The sequence below is a fragment of the Petaurus breviceps genome, unplaced genomic scaffold (genome assembly GCF_028583685.1).
Source record: "Petaurus breviceps papuanus isolate PSGF00001 unplaced genomic scaffold, PetGlider_PUasm1.0 126, whole genome shotgun sequence".
Lineage (NCBI taxonomy): Eukaryota > Metazoa > Chordata > Mammalia > Diprotodontia > Petauridae > Petaurus > Petaurus breviceps.
In genome coordinates, this window is record NW_027185655.1 from 40,342,300 (window position 1) to 40,355,695 (window position 13,396).

Genomic DNA, 13,396 nt, shown 5'->3' on the forward strand with positions numbered 1-13,396 from the left:
GGGGTCTACGTGCCGGACTCTGAAGCGAACAGCGGTTGTCTCTCTCCACGTGGCCGGCCGAGGGGCCGAGCGGATGGAGAGAGGCCGGAGGGGCCCGGCTCAGGCTCGGCTTCCTGGCGCGGCCGCTTCCCGGCCGCTGGAGCGCTAAGCGCCTTTGTTCTGCGCCCGCCCGCGGCTCCCCGCCGAGCCCCGCGCCCTCGCGCGCGCCCCCCGCCTGCTAGCGGCTCCTCGCGCCCATGCGGCTGCAGGGGCCGGGGCCGGGGCCCGGGCGCGCGCGCGACAGGGGGGCCGCTGGGCCTTGAGGTCGGGGGGCGCGACGAGCGGCATGCCATGGGGAACTGCTGCTGGACCCAGTGCTTCGGGCTCCTCCGCAAGGAAGCGGGACGGCTCCAGCGGGGGGGCGGCGGCGGGTAAGCGCGGGGGGAGGGGCTGGGCGGGGGACCCCCCCCCCCCCCCACACACACACACACTCGGAGCGGGGCTCGCGTGCTGCGGGGCCTGGGGAGGGGAGAAGGCGGGGCTCCTGACACGCGAGCCCCCTCCTCACTCTGAGATGGGGGGAGGGGAACTTGCCCAGCTGTCAGGAGAGCATCCCGGAGTCCTTGCACGCCCTGGGTCACAGGACCGGGCTTCTCTTTCCCAAGTGGGCTCTAGTATTCGGAGGATGTTACAAATTAATTTTTAATGGAATTAAAATAGGAGCTGCGGTCACTAATTACAGGCTCCTACAAGACAATGCAGTTTTAAGCTACTGAAGCCTTAGTAGACTGCACTAAGACTTTTGGGACACTATGTATGCGTGCATACATGACTGTGTATATGTAGATGGGACCCAATTATTTAATCGTTGCTTATCTTTCCTAAAAGGATCATAGGATTTAGAATTTGTTGCAGATAAATTTTCAAGGGAAGGAATTTGGAAAATAGAATAAAAGAAGTAGCACTCATTTTTAGGCCATCATAGCTGTGTCTCTGTATACATATACATACTGTATGAAGCTGATACAGGTGAATTTTTAATGAAAGTAATTTGGAAAATAGATTTGAAGAAGTAGTAAGGAGCTGCAGTCACTAAGAGGTCCATCACACACACACACACACACAACTGATCATGTCACTGTTACCTGTGGGCATTCACATGACAGTGATCACAGCAAGAGGGGCACTATACTGCAGCTATTGCCACCACCTTATTGGAAGTCTGTATACCTGTGTTGTTACTCTGGTACTGGTCCACACTGTAGGATTTGGCTCAATCACCCAATCTCCTTGCAGTGCAACTTGACGCATAAAACCAATTCTCCTCGTATGTCTTTTGCACAGTGCTCCTAAAATGTTGGGAAAGCAGAATCAAGATACTGCTGAAGTGCTTTTCCTTAGAGTTTTCAATGCCTTTTCTGAGGACCTAGAGTTGAAACTAGTTCTAGTCATAATTTAATGAGAACATTTGAGGTCAGATATGCCTCTTTACTCATTTGTAAAAGGGGGAATATTCTTCAATTTAATTCACAGGGTTATTGAATGCACAGAGTATCTGGTGCTGAACCTGGGGTCAGAAAGACCTGAGTTCAGATACACCCTTCAGACACTTAATAGCTGTGTGATCCTGGGCAAGTCACTTAGTTGCTTTATTCCTCAGTTTCTTCATGTTTAAATGGGATAATAATAGCACCTACCACTCAGAGTTGCCATAAAATTGAATGAGGAAATATATGTAAAGCTTTTGCAAAAAGAGCACTTTATTCTAGCTATTATAATTATTGTGATTATTTTAGTGAGAAAAGTATTTTGGAAAAATCAGTGCCCCATATTATTAGTTCATGTTGTGTCATATACTATTTTGCATTTTCTGGAACAAGTAGTTTTCTGGAACCTTGATTAGCATAGAACCTAGGTACAGAAATTACTCATTCAGTATCATCAGGGAATAAAGTTAATTGAATTTTTCAAGTAACTGATTTCTGACTCTTAAAGTGGGCGGGTTGTAACATTTTTTTAATCACCTCTTTCTGAGATGCACTATACACATCTTTACTTTTCTGAAGAATGCAAAAAACACAGTATTTTGAGGGATGAGCGATTTGAGTCTTGGTTCAGAAACCAAACTGTGTGATTAGGTAGGCTAATTGACCTCTCATGTAAGACTGGGTTTTGTCGTTGTTGTTTGTTTTGGGGTTTTTTGCTTTTCCCTGATGGAGCTGTCATCAATTACTTTGAAGATTGTGTCTTCATAACTTGGTGTTTCTAACTTATGTGAGTAAAAATTAAGTGACCAAACTTACTAGAATTATATGTAAAGTAGGCTGACCAATGGAGCAAAAGAGATGGAGTTTCAGGTGTAGTTATTGGGATAGCCTAATGCTGCTTAGAGACCCTTTTCACTTAATTGCCTGATTTGCTGATGGACTTTGAGAGGTTGAGGTTCCAGGAAGTCATTTATCTCTCTTATATTCCCTAATGGAGAGGAGCACCATCTGAAATAATTCAAAATAGTGGATAATCGAGTCACTTATGTTGGGCTTTTAAGTGCTTTATGTTGGGCTTTTAAATAGTAGTTTCACAGCCTAATTATGTTTTCCTTAGCGTAGCATTGGAAATAGTTCCCAGCCCCCATCTTGGCAACAGAAGGTGGTAGTGGGGAAAACAGAGTTTTCAAAATTGCTTGTAGATAATTCATAGAGGATAGAAATGTATTTCACAGGCATATTTATGTACAAAACTTCTTGATAGATAAGTTATTAAATTTAAATTGTTTGAATTTGAGTTAACAGAAGAGTCTGAGCCAGTAGATAATGTGCAATAACATTAAAAGACTCATCCAAAAACTTATTTAAAATTGTATCATAGAGCTACTTTTCTATGTCCATAATGAAAAGTTTTGAAATAACTTATTCATTTAATTTTTCAAACCGCATTGTGTTATATTTTGTTTTATTGTAGGTCACTTCTTGGATAGAAAGAGTGGACTGGGATTTCCCCAGCCCAGGCGAGGCATTGGGCCGAGGAGCAATGTTTCACTTGGACAGCCCAGGGATAATCAGTAGAGAGTTTTTTCTTCCCTCTCTAGAGCAGCTTTTATAAGGAGGAAAGGATTAACCTAGCATTTCTGTGGCACCAGACCCCTTTTAATTTCCCCCTTCACATTCTGCCGTGGCCTGTTTCAGAATCCATCTGACATGACCTGCCAGATATTCCTCTTAGCTTCCATCCATTCTGACTTTCCCAGAATCCATCTTCTTACTTTTCTCCTTCCCCTAGACTGGTTGACTGCTCCCAGAACTTGGAAAAGATGGGAAATAACAACCCTATCCTGTCTGTTTAGGTGGAAGACCAGTAGGCTTTACCTTCTGCCTCCTAAAGTCCTCTAGGACCTGCATCAAGCCTTGCAGTATCCCAAGTTACTCAAGGATCTCTGGGCTGTGCCTTCCACTCTAGTGCTACACCCTTAGGACTTTGAGACCTTTCCTCCTGCCCTGCAGCTGAACTTTCTTTTATGTGTTGTCTCTCTCAGTAAGAGTATAAACTTCTTGTAATCTGAGGCTTTCTTTTTCCACTTTTTTTCCTATAAATTTTCTCCAGCATTTAGAACAGTGCTTGTCATATATTAAACAATTAACAAAACATTTTTTCCATTCACTCACTTTAGAGTTTCCAGCCTTTTCATGGACAGAAGCCAGGTTATTTTATGGAGGGTAGGTGTTTTCCTTGACACTGGAGCCCGCATGGAGCCCTTTGGACCTTGGCTTTTCCAGGGATGGGACTGTGTTCATTTAAGGAGAGAGACAGCACAGACACCAAGAACACCCAGGAGAGTGTTAGACCAGGAGCAGTAGTCACCTGATTGAATTTGCCCCAAGCATCAGAATTGTTTGTTATAGCTCAGAGCTAGTCTTCAGATACAGTAATATCTCAGACAGCATTATTTTTCTGTGTAGTTGTGTAATTATTATACTTTAACCAAAGGATGCCATAAATAGCAAAACTGTTAGCATCATTAGACATATTATTAGTAGCCCTTATGGAAGTAACTGCTCTCTAATGATGTTTCATGTTATATATTTTCAAGAAAATAATCCATGACATTAAATGGAGTTCTGCCTGTATTAATATTCTTTAGTTTTAGGGTTTGTTTGTAGCTGTGTCAGAAAATAGGAACATGGACTAGATTTGTTCTGGTCCCAGAGGGCAAAACCAGGAGCCAGACGTAGAAGTTAGAAAGGGAGCCTAGAGATAGAATGGAAAAGAAACTTGTTCTCTGTTGTTTCAGTTACTATCATTTATTTTTCCACTAGTGGCTTTACTGATTGCCCCTCTATGGCAATCCAACCACATAGGCTTAAACATAAAAAAGAAATTTGATCAACTCCCAAAGGTGGTTACATCTAGGGATAACTGGCTCAAGATAAATGATAAAAGATTGCATAACTTAAGTGCTAGAAGGGAGCTGAGACCCAGAGGCTTGTTCTAGGTCACACAGAGACGTAGCATATGCAAGATTTGAAGTCTTGTAATTCCAGTCTAATGTTTGTTTTGTTTTTAATACATCCATTGAAATTAGTTTCCCTCCTAGCTTAGTTAATTTTCAGTAAGACTTTTAAGTCCCATTGAACCAGTATATTTGGTGTGGTAAATTGACTCTAGTTGCTGTTGTGTGTGTGTATTAAACTAGCAGAAATAAAGGTAATTATTAAAACAGTGTTGGTTAGAATGTAGAGAAACAAGTGCAATTATACATTGCTGTTGACTTTGTAAACCAAAGGAATATATAGTGAGGAAATATATGATCTATAAAAATATTTCTACCCTTTGACTTGATAATTCTACTCTTGTAAACTTCTTCCAATACTCCAAGGAAATATAATTAAAAGCAAAACATTAAAAAGAAACCCATCAAAAATAGTTTGTACCTTTTAATTCTGAGAGCTGATTCCCAATGTTTTAAGAAAGACATTAATATTTTGGAGAGTGTCCAGAGTAGGGCCTGAGGTCCTGTTCTCCTATGGGGGTTAACTGAAAGGACTGGGCATGTTTAAAAGACTAGGGTATGTAGAGAGTAGGGTGGCTGTATTCAGGGAATTTGAAGGGTTTCATGGAAGAGGGATGAGACTTGTTCTTTTTGTTCCCAGAGGGAACAGTCATGGGGTGATGGATGGAAGTTGGAAAGAGGCACTTTAGGTTTGAAGGATTAGGAAATTAGGAATTGATTAGGAAAATTTTCTTTACAATTAGAGCTGTTCAGAAGTGAAATGAGCTTCCAAGAGAGGTGGCAGATCCCTCACCTGCCCCCTCTCCTCTCCCTTTTGCCAACCCCTAGGTTTAAAGGCTGGATGATTTCTTGTAAGATATGTTATAGTGATAATTCCTTTCATGTATAGGTTGGATTATATGGTTTTTGATGCCCCTTACAACTCCCAAACTCTCTGATTCTCATTTTTACCTCTAGGGGAATTACCAGTTTAAGAAGAGGAAAATCAGGATTTTTAAAGCAACTTTAAATGTTTTGGACTAATCCTCAACCCCAGGGAAAGAATTTTGTCTTTTTTTCCTCTGCCATTTTTTGCCTGTTAGTTTTCTCTTTCTGTGTGTGTGTGTGTGTGGGGGGGGGGGGTTGATTCAATGAGTTTTAATTATTAACTTGTTTCATACTGTTTTAGCTATCTCTGGAATGTTGAAAGGGAAGGTGAGGCCCCTGCTTTTGTGTATATAGTTTGTTAAAAGAGAGCCAAAATTTAAGGCGCTGTTTCAAAATAACATGCTTAACCTGGCTTAGGATATTTCCTTTAATAAAGAAACTTCTTTGTAATGTTAGTATATTTAAGACTGAAAATTCAGGCTAAGGATTAGGGCTCCCTACAATGGGCTGACTTAGCTTGGGACTCTGGTTCCTGAACAGTATTTTCTATCAAAAAAATGTTTTTGTGGTGCTCTCCACATCACCTCTGAACCATTTATTGTGGACCCTGAGGTCTGATGAATTTCATATACTTTGATGCCTGGTGGTAACAGTGATTGTTAGTTACATGGGGAGGAAGCAATAGGAACAGAGGTAGAAATAAACATGGAATTCAAGGAATAGGAAAAGACTGTGGCACACACTTTTAGAGAGAAGTAGGAAATAGGATTGTATGTTCAGAGCTGGAAGTGACCTTAGAAGTCTATTGCATATGAGTAAACTGAGGCATGGGGGAAGAAGGTTGAAAAATAATTTTTTTTGGAGGGGGGGGATGACAAGGCAATTGGGGTGAAGTGAGTTGCCCAAGGTCACACAGCTAGTAAGTGTGATCAAGTGTATGAGGTTGGATTTGAACTCAGGTCCTCCTGACTCTAGGACAAGTGCTCTATTAACTGCAACACCTAGCTGCCCCAGACAAGTGTTTATTAAGCACCTACTATGTGCCAGATGCTGTGCTAAGCACTTTATATCACTTGTAGCTGAAACTTTCCATATGTATTATCTCCCTGGTTAGAACAGAAACTATCTTTTCTATTTGTATTCCCAGTGCTTTGCATATAGTAAAGGCTTAAGAAATGCTTTTTTATTCATTCTTTGATTCAGCTGTTTATTTTTTATTTCTTTTAAGGACCGTTTTGTAATTTATGTTATACAAGCATTGAATGTGCTGTCATAGATTATCAAAAATTTTGTGCATCTTGTGGTTATTTTGAATGGGATTTATGTGGGTTCCTATTTTTTCTTACAGATGTTTATTTATTTTGTAGTTAATTTCAAAAAAAAAAAGGATTTCCCTTTCTGTTATTGATACTTTTATTCTATTATTGTTGTTACATAGTTATCAATCAGCGTTTGTTAAAGTACCTCCAATAGGCCAGGTACTAGGTTAAGCACTAGGAATATAAAGAAAGCCAAAAAACAGTCCCTGCCTTCAAGGGGTTCACAATCTAATGAAGAAGACAACAAGGAAACAGCTATGTACAAATTATATATATATATATACACGTATGTATGTATGCATGTGTGATACATATCTATGCCTATATCTGTCTATATGTAATAATCACAGAGGTAAGGCACTAGTATTAGGGGGGGGCTAAAAAAGGGGGGGGGGGGAGGTTGTTTTTGTTTTTGTTTTGCCAAAGACAGGATTTTAGTTAAGGCTTAAGTGAAGCCAGAAGGTAGAGACAAAGAAGAGAATTCCAGGAATGGGGGTATAGCTGGCAAAAATGCAGAATTGAGAGATGAAATGTTGTATGTGAAGAACAGCAAGGTGGCTAGTGTTACTTAGAAATCCTGTTGACTCTTATGGGTTTATTTTGTAGCTATTTGTTGAAGCTATTAACTTGAGTTGGTTTCTTTATGTTTTTTATTTTATGTTGATTGTTTTCCCAATGTTGAACCATCCTTAAATCCCTGGTATAAATCCAGCTTGTTCATAATAAATGATTCTTGAATAAGTTGCTGTAATCTTTGACAGGATTTCTTTTAAAATGTTTGAGTCGATATTAATATTATTGGCCTTTAGCTCTCCTTTGCTTTATCCTCCTCTAGTTTTGGTATTAGGACTATATTTTGCCTATAAAAGAAGTTTGGTGGGTACTTCCTCCACCATGCAGCTTATCCTTTTTTTATAAGGTATGTCGTCTTCAGTTTTTAGCTGTGTTTATTATAAGGAACAGATTACAGGGTTTTGTTTTCTTATCCAGTCTGTCAGTCTTTTGTTTTATTAGATTATTAGGTTTATATTTTCCTCCATTTTTGAATAAGGATTTTTTGTTCCTCTTTTAAGAGAGTACTTTGTCCCTGCAATTAGATTGTTTAATCCACTTTGTCATCCTTAAACAATCCACCTTATTTTTTTTGATTGTTCCCTCAGTTTTGGAGTTTTACTTGATTTATTCCTTTCTTGCTTGCTTCCACTTATCTAATCCTTCCCCTCTTTCCCTCTTCTTTTTTTTTTTTCCTAGAGTCTCTCTGGATTATTTTGATTTGCTCTTTGCTTTCTGTGTAAGAAGTTCTGGGAAGTTTTCTTGTATTATTCTTGCATTGTGATTCAGGTTGTTTGACTTGTCATGTTCTGGGACATCTATTAATCTTTAAATGGTTTATGTAGATCTCATGTTCTTTTAACATTATTGCTTTTGAGGTCCCTTTGGGTCACATTCTCCTTCACTTCAGTATATTTCTTTTCCATTGTGTTCTCTCACTTTCTTGGAGAATACTTGCCAGTATGGATTCAAGATTTCTTCTAATTATTTCTTTTGGTATAACAGCCATAGATTTTGCCATTTTTATTTTTTGTTTTTATCTAAATTCTTCTCTCAGGGTTCTGATTTCTTAAACCATTCTGGCACATACTACTATGGTTCCGTGGTCTCTTGGAAATGTACAAGTTTCTGTATTTCATCAGGTCTTGGTTTAATTTCTTTTAACTTGCAGTATCTGTTTAGAGCTCTTTAATCTTTTAGGTAGGTTAATACTTCTAATTTTGATATCTTAATTGGTTTATCTGGCTGTGTTTTAAGTTTTTAATTGAATTTTCTTCTTTAGTAATTTTCATCTATCTTCTGATTCCTTTTTCTTTGATGTTTGGTTTACCCCACCTTAGCACCTCCATCCCCAGGCTGTACCTCAAAGCTGTCACTGACTCAGGTTCCCTCTGAGGGGAACAGATTTGGTTTCATTTGGATTCTAGTCTGCTTCAGACCTGTTGGTTCTCTAACCCATTTACCTTAATTCTTTATTTCTCTAGTTGGTCTATGTCAGTGTTTGGGGGAGGGCAGAGTGGGTATTCAGAGTGGCATCTCTTGGCACCTGCTTTCAGGTGCTTCAGAGGATAGCTGTCTTTTCTCCCTGCCCTCCTTACATAGCTGAGCAGAGTTGAAGACTGCTTCTTACTGCCACCAGGTTCTGGGGGAAGGACAAGGAAGATGTGTTGGCAGAGGGAGTACCCTTTGTGGGTCCCAACATATAAATCTGCTGGTCAGTTTGTGCACCCTACTGAAGCAGGGTGGCTGGTGGGAAGAGGGTTGCTGAAGCTTAGTATTCTCCATGGTTAATTCATAAGGCTGTTGTTGGTCTTCTGCTTTCTTGTGCTTGGAAACAACCATAGTTGCTTTGACTGACAATTTCTCTTCAGGGAGTTATCTCAGAGTTAATGGGTAATAAGAATATGTCTAGTCCTCCCTTGCTGTCACACTAACTCATTTCTTTTATGATACTAATATGTATCTATATCTAGCAGGCTTCCACTACCAATCTTCACTGAGCTGGAAAACTAGATGTCCTAACTTACATTGTGCATAAAACAAAAGTAAATATGTTCTGAATATCATTTTGTGACATGGATCTTGGCTTTTAAATTTCCTCAGTCTGCCAGATAAGTGACTGATAGTGAAGGATTATTGTTTTTCGTTTAGTCCTGTGTGTTAAACTGATTTGTCCCAGTTATTTCCTTGATATAATTGCTTTTCCTTTTTTCCTCACATGACTGCTTAGATTGACTGTGAACCCTTGTAGAGTTCATGTAGGGGTTTGACTAGATGCCCAGTGAGATTCCATCCAACAAGTTCTTTGTGCAAAGAATGAAGTGGAGAGGGTCAAGATGAAACAGGTACAACAGTTACAAAGTTACTGCAGTAGTCCAGGTGAAAGGTGATAAGGGTCTGAACTGATGTGGTATCTCTGAGGGCAGAGAAGGGTACAGGTGTGGGAGGTGTTGTGAGTTTTGTGGTGCACTTGTGAACATGAGTGAATTGGAAAGATGGTTCTCTTGATGAAAATAAAGAAGTACATTGTGGCAGGGTGAGAAAGATCTTTTGGAGCAAGTCACCTGGAGGAGGTAAGAGAGGATGAGATGAAGGGCACAGACAGAAGCATTAACCTTAGTGAATAGTAGGAATCCTCTTGGTGGCCATTAAAAAGGAGAAAAGCTAGTAATTGCTATATGGAATAAGACAAGGCACCAATAAGGCTAAAATAGGATTTTGAGCAAGGACAGTAGCCTAGCTGAGAATATACATACCATACATTTGTATGATTTTGATTTGATAATTTTCACCTATGAAACTTGAAACCTCTGAAAAGAACAGAAAAATCAGATAGTTTAATAATAATGATTTGTAAGATTAGAAGTAGCTAGGTGGCTACAAGTAAATAAAGCACATACATGGGATCAAAAAGATTTACTTCAAACTTTGTCTTAGACCAGGGATGGGGAACCTGTGACCCTCTAGGTCTTCAAGTATGGCCCTTTGACTGAATCCAAACTTCACAGAATAAATCCCTGTAATAAAAGGATTTGTTCTGGAAAGCTTGGACTCAGTCAAAAGGCCGCACCCAGGCACCTAGAAGGCTACATGTGGTCTGGAGGCCATAGGTTCCCCACCTCTGTCTTAGACACTCTCATTCCCCTGTTGTGTCAAATCCTGTGTAAGTCACTTAATCTTTCACTCTCATCTATATAATAGGTGGAAGTTGCAAAGAGATATAAATTTAATCGCAATGTCAGAAAAAAATTCCCAACAATTAGAGTTTTCTAAAAGTGAAATGACCTGCCTGGAGAAGGTGGTGTGTCACTCCTTAGGGGTCTTAAAAAGCAAAGGTTGGATATGTTAAGTATGGATTGAACTTCTCTGCTAAAAGTCCCTTCCAAATTTTAGCTTCTGTGACAGGCAAATTTATGAGAATATGCATGGGTTGCAGTATTTACCACTGGAAGGAGTATAAATATCATTTTCATTGATATAAATATCAATGAAAACACCAATTCATAGTGAATGTGAGATTTCATATTCACTTTTTAGTTATTATATATTTATGTGAATGGCAAGTACCCCCCACCCTTAGATTTTAAGTTACATAAGATCAACAACTGTGAGTCTTGATTATTTTTTTATATTTCTCAGCATTTGCCACAATATTTTGTGCATATTAACATCTGAAAAATGATCATTGAATTGAATAGAATATTAGTTTGTGTATTAAAAGAGACTATGTATACACATACAGATTCCATATGCATATATATTAGTGCATGGGTGGGTACTTTGTCCAGTGTTCTAAGGAAGTGGGTGCTATTGTCATTACTAGCTTTTGCCCATCTAAACAGCTTCCCCTTAACTAGTCCATATGTGAGAATAAGTGGTAAATCTTGGAAAAAAGGCTAACTAATTGAGTACAGAGTTGTGATGCAGAAAATATGGAAAACTAGAGGAACTTCTTAGGAAAAAATGCTGAGAAACTTGTATATAGAATTACAGGAAGTTATGTCTCTGACCTCTAGAGAACTTTAGGCCAGTCTCTTCATTTTACAAATGAAGCTCAAACTAGAATGAATCTCTTCCTCCTATCCCAGTGCTTTTAAAAACTTCCTGCCACAGACTCCCTTACTTTATAAACATTCCATAATGTGGAATGGTCTGAGTTTGAGTGTACTCTAGCCTATAGCTGTGAAAGTACATTTTGAAATATGAAATAGCTTTCATTCAAACAATTGGCTTTTTAAATGCTCTTAAATATGTATATCAATATTCCTTTGCTTCTTTTAAGATAAACTTTAAGATATGGATTCTTCTGATGTAAACACTGATTCATTTGCCAAGTTCCGATATTTACTCTGTCAGCGAATCTCAGTGTTTACTGTAATAGGAGTCAGTAGCAGCTTTGCTTCATAAATAACAATAACAAGATGTTTACCCTCTATCATTAAAGAAATACTTTGCAAATTTCCTTTTTATTTTTTTTTCTTTTGCCCCTGTTTTAAATTCTTTGGTCCTGCATTTGGGTTTTAATTTGGTTGTTTGATGTATTACTTGGAGCTAACAAAACAGAAGATAAAAAAACTAGCATTCCAAAATATAGAATCCTACTGTATTTGAATTTGAATGCCTCAGTATTTTGTCATAAATGTTAATTATCTTAACTCTAAAATATATCCATTTTGATTTGGAAAAAAATGAATTTTGAAAGATGAAACCCATTATTTTCTGTCAAATATTTGTGTGTGTACATACATACATGTTATATATACATACCCACATATATACTCTTTAAGCTTTCATTCATCAGTAAACTTTAAAATTAATGTTTTCCTGTGGCATCAAATGTGTGAGCAAGCATCATTGCTATATGATTTTAAGCATTGTCCCCTCACACTGAGTTCTCCTTCCTTTTAAATTCTATGCAGGACAGTTTTGTGTGACACATTTGACAAATATGTCTTGTTTTATGCTTCAATTGATCCTGAACATGCACGGTTCTCTTAGTCCCTTTATTGCATTGACTTCTGAAGCATACCCAGCATAAAGTGTTTGGGATACAGTGTTTCTTTGCACAGAAGAATTAAAGAAACTCAGAGTTGGAAGGGACTTCAGAACCATCTAGTCCATCTCCTTCCTTTATAGGAATTTCGTTGTAAAACCTCTCCAACAAGGAGTTATCCATTATTTGCTTAAACACTTTTGGTGAGGTGAATCCACTACCTTTGAACTCATGAACCCCTAATAGAAACAGAAACTACTCTGATCCATCCTCTAGGTAAGTTTCTGAAGCAGGAATTGATTCTCTCTAGTTAAATCCAGTTACCCTCCTACGGTAATTTCTCTTCCCAAGGAAGCTCATATACATTTCTCACTTCTGTGGCCTCTTTACTTTCAATAAATAGTTAAATCTCTCCCCTTTACACCCTCAATCTCAAATCACACAGGTTTAAGAAATTATCTTTCTTGGACCTTTGTAGTCATCTCCCCTAATGGTTATTTCCTACTCTAATCTTTTCCCTTCCAATCCAGTTTTATATTTTGCTGTTGAAATTTCTTTAGCTAATGCACAAGGATGATTATAGATAGCACTGCCCTGCTCAAAAATCCTTGTTAATTCTGTTGTCTGCTGCAGTAAATAACTAGTTGGTTTCAGAACCTGGACAAGAATTTAAAATTCCCATTACTTCCCTCCCCATCTCTCCACACCCAAGCCCTCCCTACTATGTCCCCTCCCCAAGCTATGCCCCACTGGTACATTCTTTGACCTTTGTCTTGTTGATTTGGGTCATGATCCTGACAATAGGATCCTAAGATAAAGCTAGAAAATGGCCATACAGTTTAACTAGTTTAACTTTTTGTTTAGAAATTAGGAAATTGAGCCCAGGTCAAGTGACTTACCCAGGTTCCTATGGGTGGTAAGCAGCAGAGTCAAGATTATGCCTGTACATCAGCCAAGATTCTCCTAATCCAAGTCCAGAGCACTCACCACGAACTCGCTGCTCCTATAATTAAATGTATCTTTGCTTTACTCAACCTAGATTTGAAGTTATATCCTGCCTCTACCTTTTGTTAGCTAGGAGACTGTGTATCAGTAACTTTTAACCTTTCTGAGCCTCGATTTTCTCATCTATAAAATGGGGATATCTTATTAAGTTCTTGTGAGGATCGAATTATAAGA

At 38.8% G+C, this 13,396-nt stretch overlaps 1 protein-coding gene across 1 annotated transcript in view; it reads left to right on the forward strand.

The window, feature by feature from the left end:
- The first annotated feature begins 241 nt into the window (after positions 1 to 241).
- AP1AR (adaptor related protein complex 1 associated regulatory protein) overlaps positions 242 to 13,396 on the forward strand; it is a 41,108-nt gene continuing 27,953 nt past the window's right edge. Inside the window, exon 1 of the mRNA XM_069095273.1 lies at positions 242 to 410. Coding sequence (XP_068951374.1) covers positions 331 to 410 — 80 coding nt within the window. The 5' untranslated portion in view covers positions 242 to 330. The remainder of the gene's footprint in view (positions 411 to 13,396) is intronic.